The 26,695-nt window shown below is 54.2% G+C and overlaps 1 protein-coding gene across 4 annotated transcripts in view; it reads left to right on the top strand.

Moving 5' to 3' along the window:
* Positions 1–20,280, top strand: part of PAX2 (paired box 2) — a 77,357-nt gene extending 57,077 nt beyond the window's left edge. For 2 of the 4 annotated variants that reach the window (XM_043597274.1, XM_043597273.1), the window contains 4 exons: positions 523–649; positions 15,038–15,139; positions 17,323–17,409; positions 17,873–20,280. In XM_043597274.1, coding sequence (XP_043453209.1) covers positions 523–649; positions 15,038–15,139; positions 17,323–17,409; positions 17,873–17,949 — 393 coding nt within the window. In that variant the 3' untranslated portion in view covers positions 17,950–20,280. Of the gene's footprint in view, positions 1–522; positions 650–15,037; positions 15,140–15,292; positions 15,379–17,322; positions 17,410–17,872 lie in introns of those variants that run through there. The other 2 variants (XM_043597275.1, XM_043597272.1) reach the window with 2 other exon arrangements.
* The last annotated feature ends 6,415 nt before the right edge of the window (positions 20,281–26,695 follow it).

The following is a 26,695-nucleotide window of genomic DNA, read 5'->3' on the forward strand; positions in this document are numbered from 1 at the left end:
CACAGGCAGAGAGCGAGGGGCCCGTGGGGCTGTCTTTGTTTGTTTTTTAAAAAGGGGGCGCCAGCACCCGAGCAGCTAGCCCAGCGGCGCCAGGCCAGAGGCCCCGCTAGGCCCTTCCCCCAGCCCCTGCCTCTGCCATCACTGCATGGTTCGCCCTCCTCCCCAGGACTCCAGGGGGGACCTGAAAGCACCCCTTGCCTCGCAGCAGGGGGAACCCAACTGCTACACTCCGCCCTTGGGGCTTCTTAGGCAGGGGACGCTGTGGCAATTGGAAGGATGCTGGGATAACCGCCAACAGCGTATACCTCCAGCTACGCCGAGTCCGGTCTCCCCCCCCCGACCCACATAAAACTCTCCATCATCCGCCGAGCCCGCCCCTCCCTCTCTCCCCTCCCTCTGCCCGGCCATCTCCTTCCACCCCATCTGGGAAGGCTCCCTGTTCCTCCTCCCCATCTGCACACTGAGCCCTTTCTCCGCATGTGCGCATCAATAGAGAGCTGTCGCTTTTCTCTCTTCTCCCAGGGGAACGAGTACTCCCTCCCAGCCCTGACCCCTGGGCTTGATGAAGTCAAGTCGAGTCTATCTGCATCCACCAACCCCGAGCTGGGCAGCAACGTGTCAGGCACGCAGACATACCCCGTGGTGACCGGTAAGGAGGCTTCCGGGAGGGTGGGGGCGCTGCTTGCAGTGGGGACACCTCAGCCGGTGCCATCTGGGCCCAGTGTGACAAGGGGCCCCCTGGCATGATATCTGCAGAGAGAGCGAGCCTCCAAAGACCAGGGTGCTTCCTGAACAGATGCGTGCAGATGTGGCGAGACAGAGTTGTGGTCAGGGGCTCTGCCTGGAAAGGTCGAAGCGAGGAGGGGGCTACTGCTGGTTCCTTCTGCCCGTCCTCCAGCCTCTCCTTTTGCCTTTTTCTCTGGCCTCCACCGAGGCGCCCAGAGTTATTAGCCTCTTGCTAGGACATGTGCAGAAGAACGCGGAGGCCGGGCTGGGGAGAATGGAGCATGAGGCCCAGGGTCCAGCCTCCATACTCCCATGTCTCCAAGCATGCCTTCCTCTACCCCCCCGGGAAGCCAGGTTAGCTGTGTGGCTTTGGGCTTCGTGGCATATGGCATCCAGCTCTGTGGTTACAGATAAGCACGATTCTTCCAGCCCTCCGTCCGCTTCCCGGAGAAATCACAGAGACTGAGGCTTGATTTCAAAGCAGGGTCAGGCCTGTCGCACAGTCAAACGCAGGGGGAGAGGGCATTTGTCCAGCCGCTCTCGTGGGTTAGGAGCGGCAGAGGCAGCTCGCGGGAAGAAGGCCGGAGTGTGGCGCCGCGCAGGGCCAGCCGATGCCGCTCTAGGCCGCCGGGCTGCGGGCTGTGGAAGGCGCCTGGCACTGTGGAAGGCTTTCCGGGCCAGGGAAGTGCCCAAGTGGGAGAAACACACATTGAGGTGTTATTAAAATTCACCTAATTATTCTGGAGACACTAAAGCCAATGTGCCGTTTGTTCCTTGGGAGACAGAATGATTGAGAAGGGTCTCGGTGGGGATTGGGAGACACTGAGGCGTTACCTGCCGAGCGAGGCGGGCGGAGGCGGCCCGGGGACCTGGCAGCCAGCGTCACAGCCAGTGGCAAAGACAGGGAACAGGCCCTGTTCTGACTTGGAGCCCATCTGAGCAGGGCTCAGGCCTGAGATGGGCTGTGAGTGGCCACACGGCCTCCAACTAGGGGCTGGGGAGGGCCCTGCTGTGAGCTCTCGCAGCTTCTCCTCCAGAGGCGTCCTGCTACAACTGTTTCTGGCCCGGACAGGGTGGAGCTCTTTGGCTAGGCAATCAGAGACTGTTCTGGAAGTGTCAGAGAACTGGATGGGGCTTTCGGGAGTGACAGGTGGGTGGGTCAGGACACTGCCTGTTATCAACTGGGCCTCGACTCAAGCCCTCCTTAGCCAACGTGGAAGCCCTCTGAGCCACTGGGGGTTCTGACCCAAGGCAGAGCAATGGTGCAGGCCGGGCCACCTTTCCGGTCTGCTGAGAGTTTCAGTGGCCACTTCCCAAAGGTGGTCCACCCCAGGCAGCTGACAAAAGAGAGTCCAAGAGACTCGTCTCTAATCCCAGCTGTGCTTCTCTGTGCCCGGGGCCACAGTCCAGAAGGCAGAGGCTCCCTGGGGTGGAGAGATGGACCTTCGGGTAGGGTTCCTGCTGCAGGAGAACTCAGGCTGGTGCAGAGAAGTGCCTCCACCTTGAGCATCCCCCGCCCGCCTTCCTGCCCGCCCCCCCCCCCCCCATGGCCCTGGAACGGTCCCAGCTCAGCCTGGGAACATCTCCGGCTGATCCATCTGGATCCAAGTGTGAGAAAAGTTCATTTCAGACCCAGCTTGACATTCCCAGGTGGCAAGTTAGCACTAACATCTCAATCTGTATGCGACATTTCAATCAAGCGAGGAGTAACAAAAGCAGAACCATTAACATTCGGAGCTGTTCACCAGTGGTAATGACGGGAAACTCGCTCAGAAACTGGAAATTACCAAAAAGAGGGAAGTGTGTGGAGAGGTGGGGGAGGGGAGGTGGGAGGAGGTGGGGGCAGGGAATGATTTTTCCAGACATAGGCCAAGATCCAGTGTTTGGATTAATGGTGCCATTACCCGAGAAAGGGCTTCAGATTATGCTCATTCTTAAAATGTTTTTGCTGGCAATTAAACGGCTGCAGTTATTGATCTTTGTTGATTTTATGTCCTCCTAATTTGCATAATCTATTAAAGATGAATGATTCACGATGTGTTTATTATGGGGACAAACAGAAATTGCTAGAGGTACTATCAAGGTGAGAAACGGGGCAGTGCTCAGAGACTTCATGCGCCGGCTCAGGAGCGGGTCCAGCATGGTGGCCTTCGGGCCAGGACTTTGTGGGGAGCAGTGAGCAGCGATGCAAGGAGAACAGACACGAGAGAGGTGGACTTGGGCTGTGTTCTTCTAGAAGGATCTTGGCATCTGTGACAACTTCAAGCCCAGCTGGGATACGGGAGAGGCTTTTGGTGTATTTGTGGAAATTCCCCTCGGAGAGTCTTAAAAAGCTTATTTGGTTGGAGAATATGAAGGGCTTTGGTGGAGAAAGAGAAGGGGAGGCTCGTTCTGGCCAGGCGTGTGCTAAAGGGGAGGGAGCAGGGAGGTCATCCGTGCCCACAGCCTGGCTTGGGTGTGCTAAGGTGTTCAAGGAACCCTCTTCATCCCCGCCGTGCCTCAGGCACCCAGCTCGCCTTCCTCCCCGGGGGACAGGCAGCTGAGGCTATAAACCTTCAGGTGTGAGCCCTGAGGAAACCGGCCCAGCAAGGCCCTAGCCCAACCTGAAGAGCCGACCTTATTGATATTCCTGCCACCTCCTGGCACTGGAGGCTGATTTCAAACTTCACCAGCCACTTGATACAGCTGTTCCACAAGGTCAGGACTGAGAGGAGAGAGGAGCCCTGGCTATTGTGTGGAGGGGAGAGTGGGGCCCAGTGGGCCAGGACACAGCTAATCACATTGCAAGCAAGGGTGGCTGCCAGCGACTGGGGCCTGGCCTGATAGCCTCCCCTCCCCACCTTCCATCTTGGAACCAAGGAGAGAGACCGATTTTTCTGGGTAGTGTTTGCAAGTTCTGCCGAGATTTTAATTTCACTGCATCACAACTCAGCAAGCTGCCAAGTCAAGCTGGTTATTTAAATTTATCACCCACTTTCCCTTCCGCCGCTGGGCTGCTCTAGCTCAGCGGCGTCTCTTCTCTCCAGCCCACTGCTCTAGGCTGCTGGTCTGGAACGGAGCCGAGCGTCTCTGAAGTGATAAGGAAAAAGGGACCAGCTAGATGAGAGAGTGGGTTGGGGGTACTCTGGCCCCAGGCTTCCTCAGGTTGGCTGGCTGATGGCTGGTGCCTTCCAGCACTTCTCACCCTTCCAAAGGACTCCATAGGGGGCCGCCGTCGACCCCTCAGTAGTCCCAGGGACCTCTAGGTCAGGACTTCAGTGAGGACTCTGGCTCCAACTGTGTGCCTGCCAATGCCTTCAAATCTCCCACCACTGGTAGGAAAGAGCCCTTCTTCCCCCGCGAGCCCCACCCCAACCTCTCCCTTCCTGTGTCTGTCCAGGTCTCTAGCCATAGAGGACCATGAGGGGACACTGGCAACAATGTTGATCTGAGAGAAGATGAGTGCTAGTTTCGGGATTCCCCGAGTCCCTTGGAGACGCGCCTGAGCATTGAGAGAGTCCCTTGACCTGGCGAAAGTCCACCCCGAAGGGGAGAGCAGGTTCCCCACCCTGGAGGCCAAACGGAGCGAGTCAGGGATGGTTCGGCGGCTCTCCGTGCTTACCCTGGCATCCCAGGAACCCAGCGGCCCCTGGACTTGATGCACAAGTGGGCTTCACTGGCCTCTAGTGGGCATCAGCACCAAGCACCAGGAGAGATGCACGCGAGCGTAATCCTTGCCGCCCTCCTTTTAGTCCCAGAGAGGTAATGGGGGAATGAGGCCAATGTCCAGAAACCAGGCAGGTTGCACTCACCCAAACACCGCTGGGTAAAATGTAACAACAAGAATTGTTAATACACAGACAAGTCTCACTCTGTGGCACCAGACGTAGAGGGAAACTCAAAGCCCGGGCGATCTGTGAGAGACTGAGGGTATCGCACTGGAGGTGGACCCTAACTGGGGGACGTTGGGGTTGTAACACATCAGAGAGGAGCCATGACCTTGGGTCCAAAGAAGCAGGAAGCTAGAACTGAGCATTACCCCACATAAAGCCAGGGACGGAGCAGGACAACACTGTCCGTGAAAGGGAGACACATAAACGTATCCCAGTGGGCCCAGGGAACCAAGCAAGGGGGAAAAATGGTCTCCATGAAAAATGGCGCCCTGAAGCCTGACCCTGGTTCAAGAGTTCAAGTTTATACCTGAGAGTGTGCCAGGAACTCCCCAGCCAATAGCTGGCATAAAAATGTGTCTAGAATAGTGACCCACTCAGAAACCCCAGCAGGGACAAGGGCAGACCTTCTCTGTAGGGGCAGTCCCCAACCTCGGGCACCTGGGACTCCGCCACTGAAGATGAGCTTGCTACAAAAAAAACAAAAAACAAAAAAAACTACATACTTCATGTGAATACAAGCTATCGTGAGGGAGAGTTAGCAGAAGCAATCAAAAGGACGATTACTCTCCCCAAGAACGGGACATAGTGGAGCAGTCCAAAAGCATCTATAAAATAAACATGTTTTAGTCTTAAAAAGATAAAAGTTAAGTATCAGTTTTGTGTTTGTTACAGATCTAGATATCACATCCCCCTCCCCGCCACTGCTCAGCCAATCGTCAGGTAATAAAAATCAGAAAGGACAAAGGCTGAAGACCACACCTATAGCGCATGGTTTTGAGGTCCAGGCGCCATGGAAAGAGCTGAGCCTCAGGCCTGTACCCTGAGAGTACAGCCTGTCCCCTGCTTCTCCAAACTCCCAGATCAAAGGGTCAGCAGAGAATCTTCCCTTTTCTTTGGAAAAAAATGTCTGAACTTTGGAAAGCTAGGGATGAGGAAAATACATTCGTCCTCAGTGAGAAGAAGAGCCTTGTTAGCTTCCCTACCCTGGCAGTGGGGGGAGAAGGGGGTCTTATTCCAAGAGTTTGGGAGAAACTTCTCGTGATGCCTTAAGACTGCAGCTCTGAAGGCATCTATAGCTAAGACCCAGGAGGAGATGTGGATGCTGCTCAAGGCGGGGGAGAGAGGGAGCAGAAGATTCTCCTGGAAGCTGGTAAATTTGAGCAGAGGTGGGGGGAGGTCAATAAGGCAGAGGTCAAAGCTGGAAAGCAGGGCTGACCCCCCCCCCCCAGGTCCTGGAGGCCTTTGTGGACGGTGCAGGCTCAGCTTCTGAAAAAGGGTTGTGGGCTCTCAGAAGCTCAGACCCCCTGCCCACATCTGGGATGGTCAGCGAAGCGGCTTTTTAGCCGATAGAAGTGTGGGTCCTGGGAAACCCTCCTCCTCCTACCGGGGAGTCCTGAGGACCTCTAGAAACTGCCTCTTTCCTGTAGTTAACAACCCCCTTCCAATGCAACTGCACTTCCCTCCATAAAACAAACAGCTTAGCTCTTGGCCAGCCCCTCCGGGGGAGGAGAGGGCAATAAAGGCTGAGAAATGTTTCTAAAGGAGGCTGGGAGTCTCCTAGCCTTGTCTGTCAGCTCAAAGACCCTGATTAGCTAGAGGAATTTAGGGCACAGGCATCAGAGTTCCTCTCCAACCTTGAAAGAAGGGCGCTAGGGCAACTTCTGACATACAGCAAGTCAGAGCCCTTTGCTGAGGAGGCCAAACCAGACCGGAGGCCTTCTGCACAGCACCCCCGGGCCCTGGACGCTTCATTTAGGCTGAGAAGGCCCAACAGTATGAAGCTAGCCTCCTCCAGACATCCCTGAGGCCTCCGGCTACATCCCCAAGGACCTCCAGGCCTTAGACCTCAGCTCTGATTTAATTATGGGGGCATTTCCATAGCAATGAGACATTGACAGATAATGCGGGTGCCCTGGGCCTGCAGCTTAGGGAGTCATTGAATCAGGGCTCTGCCCCTTCCTCCTTTATCCAGTTCACCTCTAAAGGGAAAGGATACTGAAAAGAAGGGGCATCAATCCACTCTAGGACTGGGAGAGTGAGATCAAATTGGAGCAGAATAAAAGCTGTACCACCCCAATTTTCATCCTCAATCCACATCCCATGTCTGTGCCTACCAGCCATCCCAGTGGCGATGGGCTGCCCATCCCAGCAGGGTGCCTTGGACAGAAGCACAGCGGGGTGCAGGGTGGGCTGCTAATGGAGTTGCAGAGGGGAGGAGAGTCATGGGGAATATGAAGACAGTATGAAAGGCTCCAGGGTATTTTAACAAAGATGTAGTACTGTGGTCATACCTTGGGCCTTCCTCTTGACTTCTCCCTTCGTCTCTTCCTTCCATCCAAGAGACCCAAAGTCTGAGCACCCCAGATGGATTGTGCTTCATCCTTCACAGCAAGGGCTCGCTGACCCATGTAGAGACCAGGGAGAGGGGCCAGGTTTTTTTTTTTTTAATGTTTTTATTTATTTTTGATAGAGAGAGAGACAGAGTACTAGCAGGGGAAGGGCAGAGAGAGAGAGAGAGGGAGACACAGAATCTAGAGCAGGCTCCAGGCTCTGAGCTGTCAGCACAGAGCCTGACGCAGGGCTCAAACTCACAGACCTTGAGGTCATGACCTGAGCCGAAGTCCGACGCTTAACCGACTGAGCCACCCAGGCACCCCAGGAGGGGCCAGTTTTAATATGAATTCAAAATATGTTTAAGAAATCAATGATCTTTATTCCAAGTGCATATAGTAGCCAACTCAGGCTAATAAAGAGTTGCCTAATAGAAAGCACTGGGCACTATCTTCATGATTAGCTGGTTTAGAGAGGACCTTTCAGCTGTCATAGATGTTTAGAGATGCATGGGGGGGGGGTCCCAAAGGACAATTCCCCAAAAGGGGGCTCCCCTGCCACTGAGCTTGTTCATTATTTGGCCCTTTCTAAGAAGAAAAGTTTGGCTAAGTAAAAGTAAAATCAGTCAACTTAATCTTTTCTGAATAACCAGAAATTCTAAATGGTGGTATCCTGATGAATATTCCGGGTATGCTTTGGGACCAAGGGCTCAGAAATGTCCTGGGGGGCTCAAAGCCACCTAGGTAAGACCTGAAAGCCTGTTTCCCCCAGAGAGCCAGCCACCCCCCAAGGTGACAGGAAACACCCCCCCTTCTTCCCCCCCCCCCCACCACCACCACACACACACTCGCACACCTGGCCCAGGGTGATCAGAATCTTTCCTTCCCCCACTATTAGCCTCAGGACAAACAAGCCAGTACTTTTTCACCCCTGAGCTTTGGGAGGCAAGCCTTGCCACTATTGTTACTTCTGAGAGGGCTTTGCTCCCTTCAGCCTGGAATCCTCTCCTCTCCTCCCCCGTGGCGGCTGGGCTGCTAGGCAGGGAGGGAGGAAGTCTGCGGGCCCGCTCCAAGAGCAGCCTAATGCTCCAGCAGCTTAAGTGGCCGTTTTCCTTGGGATTAGGGTTTCACTTACACAGAGCGCCTGAAAAACGCTGCGCTTTCGGAAGGATTAGAGCTGACAATTCAGTGGTCTCAGAGAACAAAATAAAGCCGGAGAGGAACTGGGAGACCTGGAGTATCGGGAGACTGTGCAAACAGGCTTAACCTCTGCCCACCCAGCACGAGGGTCTCTCGTGCTCTTGAGCCCATCCGTGAGCCTGGGCCCGCCTCCGGGGGGTGGGGGGCGGCGGTGCGCCAGCACCTGCCCAACTCCTGGTCTCCACTTGGGATTTGCTAAAGGAGCCAGAGAAGGCAGCTTGGGGAAGTGAGGGAGGAGAGGGCTGGGATGTCTTCCCCTCTCTCTGAGCCTCAGTTTCCTTCTCTGTAAGGTAAGGGGGTTGGACTAGGAGATAGCCAGATTCTCTTTCAGGCCTTTGAAAGTGTGATTCTCCCCAACACTCCCTCGCCTTATCCCAGGATCCTGAGGCTGTAGCTCCATCCATGGTCCAGCTGAGTTAAAGGGAAGCCACCTTTTGGGGGGCCCTAGGCCAGCTCAGATGAGGGTAGTGAGTGTGCTGGAAGGGGAAGGGGTGGGGACGGCATGGCTGGTGTATCCAGCTGGTTGGCTGTCTGGGCGCAGACCCCCCCTGAGCCCACACAGATCTGGGCGGCGTCCCTGCCCAGGACACCGAAGGGACTGAAGGTCCAGCTGTCAGTGGGAAGCAAGATCAGCTAGGAGAGCAGCCACCTGAGCTGCGGGCACAGCCCCCTCTGCTGGAACCCAGAGTAGGCAGGGCTCAGGATGAAGAGCTCTGGGGCCAGCACGGTGCCCGGGGCTGGCGGCCGTCGCGCAGGCACCTCTGCCCTCAAGGAAGAACCTTTGGGAGGATTTGGAAACCTTGGAAATAAGAAACAGCACGAAGTAAGTGGGAAACTCCTTAAAAAGCAGCTTTTACGGATGTGAAGTTTGTTACTTTAGCATATTGTTTAAACTTGGATTGGTCATTAGGTGATTATAATCGGTACACCAGTGTGAATGTGCAGTGTATTGAGGCGGTAATTACAAATTTAATAACTGCGCATTCTTGGAGGTATTACGGATGCTTGTGTCAAACCTGGCACAGACCGCCAACCTCGGAGCAATCTAATGTCTTCATCGTCAGTACCTTATGAGAAGCAGACAAAACTTGAGACTAGGATAGTAAAACAAGAGTTATGTTTTCTGGCCTTAGGCTCCTCCACAGTGTCGAGCGGATGGCAGAAGTGCTCATTTTCAGAGAACGATGCTGCGGAAAAGCACCCCTACACTCACCGACTGGAACTTTGGCTGTATAAATCTGTGTCTAATAAGTCTGGTGGTCTGAGTCATCCCTGAGCCCGAGCACCTCCGCCACTCGGGCAGCTGCCTTTTTATTGTTTCCCGGGTCTTCGGGATGCTGACGTTTCCCCTACTTGAGATGAGACTCTCCGCTCCCTCACATATTCTCCTGCTGTTCTCTGTAGGATCTCGTCTACTGGTATGATTGGTGCTTTCGAACAAATCGGTGTCTTTCTTAGGCCAAAGAAAGGAGGTTCGTTTGGTGTGTTATAAATAGTGTTTCTCCATCTCTGAGTCAGGCATACTTTTGCGAATATGATAAAGGCCATCTAGATGTTATATATGTGTACTCATAACATCTGATGTATAGCTTTACATGGACCCTGTGAAGCGTAGCTATGGAGTCCCTGCAGGATCAGTGAACTCCAGTTTAAAACCCTTGCTGTAGAAAATGAAAGAACCTGAACCATGCAAGAAACAAGGAACCACAAGATGTTGCTGTAGGAAGGATTCATTTAGCATCATCCCAGGTTACCTTCCTGGACCAAATACCTATTTTCTGGGTCTATAATACTCAAGAATGCCCTTCTAGAATCAGTTCCTATGGTCCTGCTTATTCTGTCATCCAGATTCAACCATCTACTCTCTGTGAAATCTCGAACATAATACTTCGCCCCTCTGAGTTTCAGTTTTTCATCTATACCACGGGGATTACAAGCAGATCGACATCATTGGTGGATTTGAGGATTAAAAGAGAGAAGACACAGAAAATGTTTCGGACAGTGCCTAGCCGTCGTCGGTGTTCGATGAATGCGAGCTAGACTAGATCAAGTAGAAACACAACTCTGCCCTTGAATCTTAGAGCTGACAAGATAGCATAAATTCTCTGGTGACTGAAATTTTCCAATTTCTTAATAAACTCATTCGCCTTGCTTTTCTCTGTGCTTTGTAAGAGGAACTGCACTTAGATTCTCCACAACAGTTGATTTGATCTGGCCCATTTGGTAAGGAATGTCTGACAAAAGTGCACCGTCTGATTCAGATGTAGTGATTGCTGTAGAAATTGGCTGTAGACTCTTCAGGGACTTCTGCAGTTGAACTGAGAAGACATCCTCATCAAGTACAGTGCTGCTAACACTTCTGGGTGCTTTAAGATTCTCGACTACTACTGTTTCTTAAAGAGCCTCTTTGTTTTTTAGAAAACTCTCCAAGGAGATTAATACTCCACCCCATGGAGATTTACTACAGACTTCCGGTGTCAGTATTTTATTCTTTATGTCCTGTTTTTTCTTGCCTCATCTTAATGACAACGGCGACAGTATGAGCTTTTGCCTGTTGGATGACTTCTTTTCCTTTCCTTTGGCTCTTTTGGGAATTATCTGGCTTCACGTTATCACTAAAAGGCGGTGTGGGACAGACACAGCTTCGAACTCGGGCTCTCTCCTTTACTGGCTCTAGACCCATTAGGAAATCTTGATGCCTCTCCGCGCCTCCGTTTTTTTCTCAACTTTGAAACAAGGACGTTAGATCATCTCGAAGGCTCGTCCACCTTTAAAACGTTGTCATCTTAGGAAGCAAGGATCCAACACGAAATGCCCATTCCCCTGGCCATATGTGGGTTCTTGTCCATTTGTGATTCCTGGTGCTGTTGTCCCATGACTGGCACTGTGGGTGAGCAAAACACTCTTGCCTCTCCCTATCCTCTGTTGGGTAACACGTACTTACTAACCTATGTATTTCGCCACGTGGCTGTTTTCTCCTCCTTCTGTGCTTTCGCTCCTTTGTTTTTAGGGGTTGGTTGTGCTTCCAGTTCTCGAGTCTCTCTCTGCTCCCATGTGTCCATCCGTCTGCAGTGCTCTGCCGATTCTTCCTTGCACACATTCCATTACCCATTCATATCTCTCGCTAAAAGAGGCTTGCTCAAAGAATGCTGCTGGGCAAATGGTATGATGGTCTTAGTAATTTGAAAACTTCCTGCGGTACGTGTTTTCCATTATTGACAACGGGGTTCCAGAAGAATATATGGCTCTGGCAAGAGTTTGGTCAATTTTTTCCTCCTCTTCTGGTGTCACCTGTGTACTAATGAAGCCATTGAGCGTGCTTTGTATGCGGCGGCTTGCACCTCCGTTGGCTCAGGGGTCCTGATGGGCACCTCTTTGTGGTGATGCTGATGTTTCAGAATCCGCAGTGGCAGCAGCTTCGCAGCTGTATGCAGAACACCAGGAAGCTTGCGTGCTTCTTCCTCGTCCTGGGCATCTTCTCTCACATTTTAAAAATGTCTGAAAAGCACTTCCCGGGTTCAGTTCTTTAACTAGAATTTGGGAATGTGTCTTCCAATGAACAATTCCGCGGGTGACTTCCAGCATGCAGAAGTTTCTGTGTGCCGGAAGTTAGCCTGACTGTTTTGCAAGAGCAAAAGCCAGTGGAACTAAACAGTGCAGTGGGGATAACTCCAGGCCAGCTGGAGACACCTTTCCAGGCATCCAGCCTCTCTTCCTTTCTCCGAAGCTAGGTAGGAAATTGTATGACACAACCTCAGATTACAAGGAATTCATGTGTGGCAGGCTGTAGGAACCAGGCAGCTGAAAATCAGAATTCGGGCGCATTTAGATTCCTGTTTTTCACTTTTCTGGCTGCTTTCCAGGCATTAAGATCGCAGGACCAGGAGGAATTGGATTTCTATATCTTTCTCATTTCAAAACCTCTACATCTTCCCTAACTCTCCTCTGTCTGGGGGCTTTTTGACCAGCACATGCCATATTATTAGTCTCTCAAGGAGTTGATAAATATCGCCGTCCTTGTCCATTTCAGGCCCACTCCACTGAGAGATGGTCAGGAGGAGTGAGACTTAGAAGTCAATGAAAGAAAACCCACAACAAAGCAGGCACAGATACTTCCTTCTTCCTCTCTGGGAGTCCGAAGTGATCTCTTGTCTGATGGTTCTGCTCCGTTGTTTGTTCTTGAGTTTTAGGAAATATAAGACCTTAGCTATATTAGACAGTAGAGAAGAGAACCATTCTATTGCTTGATGGGCTATAAGTCACAATACAAGTCACTGTCATCGCTCATCATGCCCTAAAAATTCATAATGGCCTGTTCAAACTATTTTTAGAGAAAAAGCAGATTTCAGCATTGACATTCTGCCCCAGCCTTTACCTCTTCAAAGGAGACCAGCACACATGAAACAGTCAGAAAACAATACAACCCGCCTGGCGTTGGCTGTAAGTGCAACAGAGTGATAGAGAATCAATCAGTAAATATTTATTGAGCATCCTTTATTGAGTTACCAACCACGCAAGGCAGAGCAGAAGACAGGGCCCTGCCCTCAGTTTGATTATGGTCTATTTGAGGAAGCAAGCCATAATATGAAACAACAGGTCTGATGCCTTATGAAATATAATGTCGTGGTCAGCCATGCAGCACAGACACTGTAGAAATTTGGAAGAAAGAAACTTCCCTGATGGGTAGAATGGTAGGCATTTTAAGGCTCGAGCTGGAAGGGGAGGGTAGCTATGGGGAAGACAAAACGATACGGCAAAAGCACAGAGGTTCCACAGCGCACCCGCCCATGAAAGCAGTCCAACTAAACCAGGTGGAGTGAGAATCAGAGCTGAGAAAGTCAGGTGGGGAGAGTACCCAGGAGGCTTTGAAAGCCTTGGCAGAGTGTGGATTGCAACTGTGGACCGCAGAGAATCCATGGCGGTCTTCACAAGGGAAGTGATAGGTTGAACGCAACGTTTCATGAGGACTAGCCAGGCAGCCACCCTTGGGATAGATGGGAGAGGCAAGAACGTGGAGGCAGGGAATACAAGCAAAAACACTGTTGTGGCTGACCAGGGGCAGGTGCTCAGGAGCTGAGCTATGGAGGTGGGAGAGGCAATGGAGACGGGACTGATGTTACAGACATTGCTAAGGGGAATTGGTAACACTTGCTGACTGACTTCATCTAAAGGGGAAGGACAAAGGCTATACATCCAGAAGGATTCTAAAGTGTTTGGTCTGGCAGTCTTCAAGAGGGTCAGGAGACCTGATTGGGAGGAAGATGAGTCTGCGTTTATTCCTGCTCAGTTTTAGGTGACAGTGGGACAGCTAATGAAAATGTTCAGCAGGCAGCTGGAAATGCAAAAGCCTGAGCTGTAGCCCTGTGTACTTTGGGAGAATTGAATCACTCAGATGTGTTGAGGGAGAAGTGAGGAAACTCACACGGGTCAGAAAAGTAGGAGATGAGGTGAAATTCACAGAGAGAGTGGCCAGGAGAGCGAGGGGCACTTTGGAATAGCCATAGGGAGGATGAAAGCTGCGGGTGGGTGGGGGGCGCTGAGGAAAAGGAAACGCACGGGGCCAGATGTGCAGAGTTCTGCGACTCCCTGCATCTTGCCACGCCTTGCCTTCTCAGGGTCAGACAGAGGCACCAGAGTGGGACAGTGGACAGGCTGAAGAGGAGGATAAGGGGAATCTGGAGAGGATAAATGGGACCCAGGAGAACATCACATTGTCTCTAGGGCATGGCACTGCGGGAGAGGGAAGAGGGCAGATTGTTGGCATTAAAGATTGAGGCATAAAACGTAAGGGAGGTGGTGATCCCTTCATGGCGATGGAGGGGACAGGCAAGAAGGGGAGGCCACTCAGGTGTCGCTGCATCCCAGAGATGTCTGTGAACCATGGGTGGCTCCCTAATACTGGCTTGCTTTACCTTCACTCCAGGACACTGTGAAGGAAAGCCCTGCTTCCCACCCTCCAGACTTTAGCTAGTAGAAGTTTCCAGAGACTGAGGTCCAGCAGTTGGTGGGGGGAGAGGGGTTTGCTCGTTGGAACTTGATCTGATCCACTTGAACTGTTGGCTCAAAGCCCCTGATTCACTTCAGGGATGGTTTTTTTTATCATTTAAAATTTTTTTAATTCTTTATTCATTTTTGAGAGAGAGACAGCGACACCGAGTGTGAGCGAGGAAGGAACAGAGAGAGAGGGAGACAGAATCCGAAGTGGGATCCAGGCTCTGAGCTGTCAGCACAGAGCCTGAGGCGGGGCTTGAACTCATGAACCACGAGATCATGACCTGAGCCAAAGTCGGACGCTCAACCCACTGAGCCACCCAGGCACCCCATATCATTTAAATGCCATAAACACTAAGAGCAAAGTAACCCACTGGATGCCTCCCCCACCCCCACTCTCCACACCTGCCAGGCCCAGCACCTGCAGCTCCACTGAGAGAGGACAAGAAATGCCCATCGGGCCCAGAATGGGTGGGGGTGGGGGTACCCTCCAAGTCTGAAGGAAAGATGGGGTGTTAGAGAGGTGCGGGGTGAACAAGATGATAGAGGTCCATTTGGCTACTGGAGAGACCACAGCTGAGTATCTTGCTGGGGAGGAGGAATAAAAGCAGGTCACCCCCCCCTTCTCCGTCTGGGTTTGGGCAACAAAGGGACACAAGCAACACATAGGCACACGAACACACACAGAGACACACAAAGTGCTGGAAACAGCAGAGGTGCATGGCCGATCATAGGACAGACGTTTAGCTAACGGGCTTCAACGCGTGTAAGGGCGCACGCGGACCTGCTCATTCAGCTCTTCTGCCACATGTCTGCTCCCTCCTTGCCAAGAGCGCCCTTCCCATGGAGTACCCTGGTGGGAGCAGAGGCAGGCCTCTCCCTTCCAGGCCTCACCCCTTCCCCTTTGTGTCTTTCTAGGTCGTGACATGGCGAGCACCACCCTGCCTGGTTACCCCCCTCACGTGCCCCCCACTGGCCAGGGAAGCTACCCCACCTCCACCCTGGCAGGAATGGTGCCTGGTAGGTGACAATGGTGCAGCTGCCTCGTTTAGATGGGGGTGACTACGCTGTGGGTGAGCTGCTGAGTCGGCTGTAGTCTGAGGCTGGGGGTGGGGGGAGACCCAACGTCCCCTCCCCCCAAGCCTTTTCTGTTCCATCCCTCTCTCTCCCTAGAGGCTGCAGTTGGTCCCTCGTCCTCCCTCAGGAGCAACCCAGGGAGGGAGTTGGCCGAAGGGGCTCTTGTGTGCACCCCACCGTATGCCAGGGCCCCTCCACGGTGCCCACCCAGCGGAGCCTGTGCCCCGGCTCCTCTCTCTGTGCCCCAGCCCACCCCAGCCAGCTGACACTGCTTGGAAGGGCCTGCCCTGGTTTCCATGGAAACTTGGAGCCCAGAACCATTTCCAGGGGCATTGTCAGTCACTCAGACAAAGCCACCCTGGTCCACACCAACCCGCAGGGAAAACCAGTGTGAACTGACCCCACCCCAGGGAGAGGAGGGAGCTAGTCCCTAAGGAAAGAGGAACAGAAGACAGGCTATGGCAGGATCCAGAGAGACTCTGGCTTCAGAGAGACAAGCTAGAGAACCACGTCTCCTCAGAGGTACCGGGCCCTCATTGCTCCTGGGAGGAGTTGGGTCTGGACTGTGTGGATCGGAGAGGCGGAGGCCGGATTTAGGGACTGAGGACTGTAGCTGGAGGTTGTGCTCTTTCCAACCTCCCATCCCAGATCGGGAGCCTGGCTTGAAGCCGGAGAGAGCTGAAGCTTCTGTTCGTATGCACACCAAAAAACCCTCTTATCTTCAAGAGGGTGAGACTCGCTGGGCCTGCAGTCCACTCCTGCTGGTTGCCCTCTTGTGTGTCCCTTCCCTGACACACAACCCTCACGGTGGGGGAGGATAGAAGAGGGTGACTGGCCCCACTCCCGGATGTGCATCCAGGGGCAGCCCTGGGGAGGCAGAGCGTGGGGGGAAGGGCAGTGGCAAAGAGGAAGACTGCCCCGGGGTGCTGTACCCCCATAGGGGCTGAAGGGAGTTAGAGGAACTGGCTAAGGAAAGCTGGGAGGTGTAGGTGAGGGGATTCCTGCCCAGATCTGGAGGGGCGTGGGTAGGAGTGTTGGGGACAAGGAGATTCTTCTGGGAAGGTCCCAGCAGTGAGCAGGTGGAGGCTGGAGAAGGTCTTAGAGAGGTGGGGGTGAGGGAGGGGGGAAGCCTGCAAGGAGGTGGGGATGAGGGGAGCCGCAGAGAGCTCATGGTGGCAAGGGGGGAGTCGTTAAACAGAATCTAGTGCTGATGAGGAAATTACACTTGTTTCATTAGCGATGGGGAAGGAGATAGCTCAGTTCCTCTTGGTCACAGTTGAGCTCAGAAGCTCATTATCCTGCTGCACGCATGCTTTCCCTCCTCGTCAATAAACAGGCTTTCCAGTGGCTGCATCCCCCACCCCCACCCCAGCTCCCTCTCGGAGAGGGGCCCCTTCTCCTCTACTTAACCCGCGGTTAGGGATCACTGTAAACAGTCTGGGGTCATCACACAGGAGAAAGGGCGAGGGGGAAACCCGGAGGCCTGGCCTTTCTCCCGCGGAGGGAGGGAAGCAGCTTCCGTCCGCTCCCAGCCCACGGGGCCCTCCGCTAACCGCTCGCGGACCGGCGGGCTGTCCCCCTGCTTCCCACCGCCTCCTTCTGCTGCGTGGCCCGCCTATCGAATCTCTCCAGGGAAAGGCGGGAGGGGGGGGCGGTGTTTCCCAGCAGAAACCCCCACCCCTTGCATTGGCACCGTGCTGAGATGCCATTCTCAGGACTTTCTGGGACAAAGTGTCCCGAGGGCCTTTCTTCGCCACCCTCCCCGGCTTCCATCCCGTGGGGGCTACGATTCCTAGAACCAGAGTATCCACTAAAAAAGGCCCTAGACCCCAACGCAGCGGGGTAGGCGCGCCTGGACCCGGAACAAACCCTCCCTGGGTGACCCAGAGCGCCTCCGCGGCGGAGCCCCGAGCCCCCAGGACCATGTGCGAGGCCGGTCGGTGCTTCTGCACCCGTCCCCCCACCCCCCCGCAACGGGCTCTCCCCACGCAGACCCAGTGGATTGCTCTGCCTCTGTCCTGCCCGCCGCACCTGCACCTCGGGCCCGGGGGAGGCCGCTGGCGGGGCACGTCGGGTCCGCCCGGGCGTTGCGCTGGTCTGATCCCCACTCCCCAACCCTCCCGCAGGGAGCGAGTTCTCCGGCAACCCGTACAGCCACCCCCAGTACACGGCCTACAACGAGGCTTGGAGATTCAGCAACCCCGCCTTACTAAGTGAGTACGCCACCTGGCTGGCCGGCGGCTCAGCGCGTCAGCCCGCGGGCAGGCTTGGCCGGGCTGCTTCCGGACGCCGGTCTCGCTCCCCTCGACCCGCCCTTCGGGTGCCGGGCGGGCAGGCTCTGTTAGTGCAGCACTGAGGCCCCGGGATCCCTAGAGGACGCCCGCGCCTCCCGTCCCTTCCCTCCCTTCCTCTCCCTTCCCGGGGGTTAGAAGGCTCTGCGCCGCCCCCACCCTCGCCCCCCTGCCCCGGAAAGTCCCCAGTCGGGCGGCGGCGGTCACCCATTGATCGGGCCCCTCTCCCATCGGTGAATGAAGCTCTCCTGGGGGCAACCGGCCCAGCAGCCCAGCCGAGGTCTCCCTTGCCCCCAGCCCCGGGGAGGTCTTTGCTTTTCTTTCCTTTTTTGTTCTCCTGTTTGTCCTCTCACCCAGCCCATTCTTCTCCTGTGTTAACTTCCAGGTTCCCCTTATTATTATAGTGCCGCCCCCCGGGGCTCCGCCCCTGCCGCTGCTGCCGCTGCCTATGACCGCCACTAGTTACCGCGGGGACCACATCAAGCTTCAGGCCGACAGCTTCGGCCTCCACATCGTCCCCGTCTGACCGCCCACCCCGGAGGGAGGGAGGACCGACGCGACGCGATGCCTCCCGGCCACCGCCCCAGCCCCACCCCCACCCCAGGAACCCTGCAGCCCTTCACACCACCCCGTCGAAGGCCGGACAGGACGGGTGGAGCCGCGGGCGGGACCCTCAGGCCCGGGCCCGCCGCCCCCAACCCCGCCCGCCGCCCCTCCCCGCCTGCCTGGACTGCGCGGCGTCGAGAGGAGGGCGCGACCCAGCTCGCCCCGACTTGGCCCGAGCCGGCCCCGGAGCGGACCAGCCACACCGCGGGACCCTGGCCGGGCCCGCCGCCACGCGCGGGGGACACGTTTCTGTGACACACAATCAGCGCGGACTGCAGCGCGGCCCAGCCCCGGAGCAGCCCGCCCCGGACGCTCCGGCGCCTGGAGGCTTCGCTGGAGGGACTGGGCGAAGGAAATTAAGAACAAAACGATTTTTCTGCAGAAGGAGGAAGAGCCCCCTGCCGAACCCTCGGGGAAAAGTCCTTACGCTCGCGCCAGCCGGACTGCCCCCACCTTCCGAGTGTGCCCTACCCCAGAAGGCGGAACGGAATGGGGGCGTGGGGTCCGGGCTCTTGGGACGGGGGTTGGGGTCATCAGGTCTTTCCGAAGTTGGGACCCAAGGCACGCAGGCCCCAGCAGCGCGCACCCACCGAGCCCCACTCTTGGCTCTACCCTATTCCACCTGAACTGCCTGGTTTTCCAGGGCACGCCTACTAGTGACCAGACTCTCGGCCCCATCTCGCCCCTACCTCAGCGTCTCTTCCATCTGCGGCCCTCCCATTCTTCCCCCCTGCCTGTCCTTTTCCCACCCCACGACTCTGCACCTCTCCTTCCTAACTCCTCGCCCCTGCGGAGGCTCTCCAGTGCCCGCTGCAGGACCAGTTTCCGTAGGCCGCGGGCACTGGTCTTCCCGGGCAGTTCCTGGACGTCCCCTCCCCCGACACAGACTCGCGATCTGCCGGTGGTAGGAGCCGGTTCTGAGCCGGCGTCTGAGCTGCGGCGGGGTGGGGGTGAGGGCCGCCCGCCCCATCCCCACCCCCACCCCCACCCCCACCCCCAGCCTCCTCCTCCGGCAGGAACTGAACAGAACCGCGAAAAGTCTACATTTAATATGATGGTCTTTCCAAAAAGGCGAAGCAAAACAAAACAGAAACCCAACAGGCTGCTGCTTTGTAAAAAGACGGTGTGTGTCGTGTGAAGGCGAACCCCGATGTATATAAGCCCGCCCCTCCGCCCCGCCCCGCCCGGTAGAGTCCCCGCTGCCCGCCCGCCCTGCCTGTAGATACGCCCCTCTGTCTGTGCTGTGAGAGTCGCCGCTCGCTGGGGGGGAGGGGGGGACACAGCTACACGCCCACTAAAGCACAGCACGTCCCGGGGGAGGGGGGCATTTTTTATGTTACAAAAAAAAAATTACGAAAGAAAAGAAATCTCTATGCAAAACGACGAACATGGTCCTGTGGACTCCTCTCGCCTCTGTTTCGTTGGCTATTTCTCTGTAATTCCGTGTTTTCGCTCTCCTCGTCTCTCTCCTCCGCATCTCTCCCCTCTCTCCATCTCTCTCGTCCCCGCCTCTCTCCCCCTCTGTCTCTGTCTCTGTCTCTGTCTCCGCCCCTCCCTCGGCCTCTCCCCCAGCCCCGGCCCGGCCGCCTAGCCCTCGCCGGCTAGCCCCGAGGTGGCCCCCCGACCCCAGCCCCGGGCTCGCCCCTCCGGCCGTGCCCCGCGCGCCCTGGGCCGCCCCGCCCCGTAGTTGCTCTCTCGGTAGCGGCGATGCGCCCTGCATGTCTCCTCACCCGTGGATCGTGACGACTCGAAATAACAGAAACAAAGTCAATAAAAGTGAAAATAAATAAATAAATAAAAATCCTTGAACAAATCCGAAAAGGCTTGGAGTCCTCGCCCAGATTATCTCTCTCCCCTTCGAGCCTTGTTATTTGAAAAGGAAAAACGAGAAAAGAGAATAGTTGAAGGGAACTGCCGGCGCCCGGCCAGGCTCCAGTGGCCCGAGCGGGGCGGCGAGGGCGCTGAGGTTCAAACTCCTAGGCCCGGTCCTTCCCAGTCCTCGTGGAGCTGGCCTGGCCGGGCAGGGGCCCCAGACCCAGGACCCAGCCAAACCCTCGAGAGATCCCCGACAGCTCTGGTCTCCTTAGCCACTTTCAGCGCGTCGGTTCGTTTTGATTCTTTTCTTTTTCTTTCTTTTCTTTTCTTCTTTTTTTTTTTTTGTGCACATGAGAAATAAATAATAATAATAAATAATAATAATAATAATAAATAATAATAATAAAATTTTGTATGGCACTCCCCATGGCTCCAGGTTTGTCTCTCCCTGTCTCTGGGACAGGCCTCCTCTCACACTGGTCGACCCCAAATACCTGACTCAGTGATCCTCCAACCGTGACCTCCCTGTCACCCCTTTGCCAAGACCCTTTCGTGATGGCTGAAATCCGGCAAAGGCCCAGATGAGTCCCCCCTTCAGTAGCTACCCCCACCGCCCGCCCCGCTCTGGGGGCAAGGAGTTTCGCTTTCCAAAACTTAGGTAACTTCGAGTTAGGCGTCTATACCAGGCCTATTTGGTCACCCTGCCTCTCTCCCCGCACCCCGATTGAGGGTTCAGGCTCTCGGAACCGAACGCAACGTCGTCGGAGGCGCTCTACCCGTGGGTGGGGGTTGCCTGCTGTGCCCGCTCCTTCCTCCGCTCATCCCTCGGCCGCATTTTTATCCCCTGAGTCCACACAGCGACCGCGGAGGCCGCAGATGCCTGCCACGAGTTTCCTCGCCGGTCATTTGCTTCCAGGCCTGGACAGTGCCCAGACCCGCGGAGACTCAGGGAGAACTTGCCGCTCACCGGACCTCATGTGCCCTTGGCTTTGTCCCGGAGAGGGCGCTTAGGCGCTTCTGTCTGTGTGTCTGTCGGTGGCTTCTATTTATGTTTCCGTGGGTCTGTACGGCCCTGGGAGGGTCTGGTAGTGGAGAAGTAGGAAAACAGTTCGTTTTTTCGGACACTCTTACTGTTCTTGTCCGGGGAAGGATCTGTGCGTCCGTCCGCGTGTCTCTCTGTTCCTGCTTTGGGGAGGGATGGAGTGATTGTCCAGGATTGTCCAGGCTGCATCCGAGGTACTTGAAAGGGGTACCCCCTCTATCTCTCCAGCAACCTCCCAACTCCAGCCCTGCCACAAAGGCCACAGCCTCCACCTGGTCTCTCTGCTCACAGAGACTTTCTTTCTCGGCCTTTAGCCCCCAACTCTGCCTTTTCTCACTTGACAGACTATTGAAACTCTGAGCTGCCAAGGACGGCAACCAAGGCCCGGAGGCAGACTAAGGAGTGACCTTCTCCCTTGGCTGGTATCTCCCGGACACCTCCTTCCCACCAGGATCCCAGGGGCCTTTCTTTCCCCCAGCCCATTTGCCCAGCTTCACCCACATCATGGGACTTCAGGAGGATATGAAGGATCCCCAACAAATCAGCAAGCCCCTAATCAAGGCTATCCCCTCTCTTCTCCCTCTCCACCTAGGTCTCCTCCCTATTCCCCATCTCAGCAAATGACAGTCCCGATTTTCCACCCTGCGCAGTGAGTCTCCTAGAAGAATGGTCTTCAGACTTCTTTGATCATACACATCTATTGGCAAAAAGAATTCTGAACGTGTACCCCCAATATAGGTATATTTCCTTATTTACAAATTCCGTAAATGTACTACCGGACTAACGTTATGAATTTCATAGCACGTAAAAAAAAAGAGAAAGGGTGCGATTGGAATACATAGAAAGAGAAGTTCTAGTGTTCTCATCTCATGCCTAAATGGATTCTTTTGTACTCCCTGGAAAAGTTACACCCCACTTGGGAGATCCTGCTCGGAATCCATCAAGACCCAGGACATCCATCCAGCAGAACCCCTAGCTATTGCCTGATGCCCAGTGGGTGAGTTCCTGGAAATTCCTGAGTTGGCCCAGCCAACGCTGCTCTCATCATGTAGAAGGCTACCGGGCCCCCAGTACCTGGCTTTGCCTCCAGGTGCCCCTAGACTGGGAAACCTTCCCAGAGTTCATTAAATTAGAAGCCAGCCCTTACCTGGGTCCCACCAGAACCCCTTGCCTTCTGTTCTATTCTGGTCACCTTCAGACCAAGTTGGACAGCGAGGATCCCATTGTCTACAGTGACCATCTTTGCCCAGAAGCTTTCACGTTGTGCCCCTCCTGAGGTACTGATTTCCGCTTGGAAATCTGAGGGGCTCCCAAGCAGTTCTGCCCTCTTTGGCCAGTTTCCTGTTCTAACTGCAGCCCCATTTACCCACCCCAAACACCAAGAGGGCCCATTCTCTAGTTTCAGTATCCCCCAGAACTCACCTAATTTTGACTTGGCAGGTCCTGTCCCTGCCCCACCCCACAGAGTTCCCAGCTGAGGTACACCAAGTATGACAATTAGAAACAGATGAATAAAGGTGTCCTGGGTTGAAGGAACAGCGGGAGGAAAGACATAGAGGCATGGAAATATACCAGATAAAATGTGGCTGGAGAATCAGGTGCCTGGGGAGAGACGGGGGGGTGGGGGGGGGTGAGGGGGGTGGAGGGAGATGGCGGGAGATGAAGCGTAAAAGTAGTTGAGAGCCAGGATACTGTGCTGGAAAATGTCAAAATGGTATCCATCACCTACACGGCCCCTTTAGGGAAGCTGCCCCACTCCCCGCCCCTCCTGCGCATGTAGACACCGTATTTGTACCAATGACTCTGCTACGTGAATTGGACTCTAGCACAAATCCAAGCCGAGCCAATCAGGACAGCACACAGGACGCGGGAGACAATGAGGACATTCCCCATGGGGAGCAAAGCCCTGCGGAGGCCCTGAGGGGATTCCCCAGTCTTCCTCATCTCCATCTCCCTGGAGGACAACTCCATTCTACCACTCACTCAAGCCAAAGACTCACATCTTCCCTGACGCCCTCATCTTTCTCACTCCACTGGCACAATCAGACGGCTCTACCTTTAAAACAGACATGGAATTGGACCGCTTCGGACCACCCGCACTGCACTTAGTCCAAGCCACTAAGATCGTTTACCTGGGTTTACAAAAGACCATTCTCATCAGTCTTTCTGCTTCCATCTTTGCCCCACCCACCCCAGTCTGTTCTCCCCCAGGCAGCCAGACTCATGCTCCAAAATGTAGAGCAGACCATGTCCCTCCTCTGCCCAGAGCCTTCCAGTGGCTCCCCTTCTCCTGCGGAGTCAAAGTCAGAACCCTAAAACTGACCTATAAGGCCCTGCACATTCTGGCTCTCTCCCCGCCCCCACACCCCTTCCGCTGCTATAAGTCACCTCCCATTACCTCCTCTAGCTCACTGTGCTCTGAGCCTGCTGACCCCTGCACAATACTTTGGTTTCTCCAAGCATGAGCCTTCTCAAGACACTTGCACTTGATGTGCTTAATACGCCCTGACACTCGCCCCACTTCCTTAAGGACTCTACTCCAATGTTACCTTATCAACAGGGCCTTCCCCGACCAACTTAAAGATCCCTCTGCTTCTCCATGCTCTTTACCACCACCTGAAAGATTATGTTTTACTGGCTTCTGTCTTGCCCTCTCCCATTAGAATGTGAGCTCCGTGAGAACAGATTTTTGTGTGATCTCTTTGCTGCTGTATCGCCAATGCCTGGACAGTGTTTGGCACACAGATGCTCAGCGAATGTGTGATGGACAAATAAATGAATGGGGTGATGAGAACAAGAAATTGTGAGTAGGCGGGGGGCTGAGGCAGGGGAGAGAAACAGTAAAGAGTGAGAGATGAGAGGAACCCTCAGTCACATAGAAGAGGAGGATGACCCCCAGAGAGCAGCCGAGTAGCTAAGAAAGAAGTGAGAAAGGGCAGAGGCTGTTCCTACTTCTCTCACAGCCCAGTGGTTTGATGTGATCACAGAACTCCTTGAACAACTTCCTCCGTTACCTAGGGTGACTCTTTGCCACCGTTGTCCCCATGGGGGCGTTGAGGATGCATCTCTTCATCCAGTGGGACACTGCCCCTCCACCATCCTGTACAGTGCTTATGGGGCTGTCGATCAGAGTGTCCTAGCAACCCCTGACCATAGCTGTGGGCCTGAGACCCACATCTGGCCAATGAGGACCTCATGTCCTTGTCCAAAGCACATAGTCCTCAAGTTAGGAACAGAGTCTTGTCAGAAGGCTCATTATTGGGAACTGGAAGAGAGAAGTTCTCTTCTCTTGGCCTATAAGCTCAAGTGATAAGGGCTTTGGACCCCTAAGGACTGCCACCCACCATGTGGAGAAAGCAGACCCACTCAGAGTCAGGCAGGGACACCGAGCTGAGAAGTAGAGAGAGAAAAAGAGTTCTGCTGGTTTTATCCAAGCTTCTGGAGCCGGCTAGGCCTGAAACAAGACCACTTTTGGACTTCCAGGGTCGTAAGCCAGTACTTTCTCCTTTCTTTCACTTAAGCAAATGTGTTGAATGTCTGTCAATTGCAACTGAAAGGGTTCTGACTTACACAGTTGTAGAGTGCACAAATGCCCTGTTAAGAAGTTTCAGGGGCGCCTGGGTGGCGCAGTCGGTTAAGCGTCCGACTTCAGCCAGGTCACGATCTCGCGGTCCGGGAGTTCGAGCCCCGCGTCGGGCTCTGGGCTGATGGCTCGGAGCCTGGAGCCTGTTTCCGATTCTGTGCCTCCCTCTCTCTCTGCCCCTCCCCCGTTCATGCTCTGTCTCTCTCTGTCCCCAAAATAAATAAACGTTGAAAAAAAAAATTTTAAAAAAAAAAAAAAAGAAGTTTCAATTTTTTTTTCTATAGGCGATGAGAGCCATGAAATTTTTTGAGCAAGAGAGAATGGCTTAATGGGCCTGTGTTTTTGGAAGAGCTCTCTGTCCATGATGTGAGGAGTAGGATATGAGAAGAGACATTGGGTACAGACAGGCCTGTACTACAGTGGCCCAGGCAAGAGATAATGGCGGTCTACACTCAGGATTCACTCAGGAAGGACACTGGCATGGAAAAACGATGAGGTTATATTTTTAAGCAAAAAAGAAAAGAAATGTGTCGAGCAGTAGACACACTGTATAAGAAAAAGGAAAAATAGAACTCATTTGCTTCTATATACATAAACATTGGAAAGATAAACACCAATCTAATAAAAAGAGCTGTCCCTGTGTGGGGAACAGTGTAGATGCAGACCCAAAGAAGTAAGGTATCTCTGGGTATATACACTTTTAATGTAATTTTAACTTTATTGAAAAAAAAACGAAATTTAAATTAAAAAATGCAAAGAGACAATCAGGTCCTTGGCATGTATAGGCATAACTGTTTGATGAATACACCAAATTTTGCTTTTTTGCGGTATGACTAAGGAAAAGGACATTGCATTTGGTGAATAGGGGATACGTGGTGACCAGAAAGCTAGTGTTTTTTGAAGGTGGAGGGAGGACTGGGGTGGGGGCGGGGCAGGGGATGTGGCCAAGACCTGAGGAAGCTGGAGACAGAGTGTAAACAATTCTTTTGAAAGGTTTGGAGAGGAAAAGGCTTGAGACGTTGTGATTGGTGAGCTCAAGGGTATGTTCTTTCAGGCTAAAGGCTGTGGATAAGCCTGCTGGTTGAGGCAGAGGGTGGAAGGCAGGGGTAGGGGATGAAGAGAGGCTGTTTGAAGATGTATGTGAGAGGCTTATGGAAGGAGGTCTGAAAGAATGGGGCAGAGGCATAGGGGTGAGGGGTGGGGAGGACCCAGAGAATTCTACTGGGAGAGGAAGGCCATAAGGGGAAGGGAACTGCCGGGGTTACTCAGAGGGAATTTAGGAGGCACAACTTCTGTCTGCTCAGAGTGTGGGGAGCAGGGCTAGGGCCAGCCTTGAGGAAGGTAGAGTTGTAGAAGAATCTCCTGGGGATTCAGAAGGATGTCTGACAGCAGGAGCGTGTTGCCAGCCAGCAGCAGAGAGAACACACACGGGTGGTAGATCTCTGGCTCCCCTTGGCCAGGCTGGTTCCATCTGTCAGGACAAAGCAACTAGATACTCCCTCCCAAGATTGCACTGCTCCTCCCTTTCTGATCTGATCCACATCCCCCTCCTCCATGTGGCCTCTCTACCTGAAAGAACCCCAGCAGCCACTCAGGCCCATTTTCATGATCTGATCTTTGTGACTGTCCATCCCCAAGTGCCCCGGCATGACCTCAACTGCCTTATAAGAGAAGTCTGTAGAAGACCCATCCTCCCAGCGCTCCCCCACAAGGAATTCCCAGCCCCCATATGCAACCTAGAGGCACAAGCATGTGTGCATGGAGGCATCTCTAAGCCAAGAGCAGAAGGGACGCAAAAGTTGGGTCTAAAAGGGCCAAGAAGGCCCTTCCTCTCTCTGTGCCTCAGTTTCCTCATGTGTAAAACCCAGATGGCCTCTGGGACTCCTTCCCACTTTGACATTCTAGGCTTCTACAGTTATAAACTCTAGGTGCTCAGGCAATCTCTGTGAGCAGGAGAATTCAAGAAACCTCTGTGGAGGTCGAGTAGGTATATTCAGATGGTGAAGGTGATGGAGGCGGGTTTTTTGAACTGTAGAAAGAGGAGGCATGGATTTATTTATTTGTTGCCATCTCTCCCATCTGGGAGTTAGTACTGCCTTTTCCTATCTCTCTTCCCAGTGTCTGCCCAGAGGTCTCTAGGGATAGGGGCTGCAAGCATTGAG

Source organism: Prionailurus bengalensis, chromosome D2 (assembly GCF_016509475.1).
Source record: "Prionailurus bengalensis isolate Pbe53 chromosome D2, Fcat_Pben_1.1_paternal_pri, whole genome shotgun sequence".
Taxonomy (NCBI): domain Eukaryota; kingdom Metazoa; phylum Chordata; class Mammalia; order Carnivora; family Felidae; genus Prionailurus; species Prionailurus bengalensis.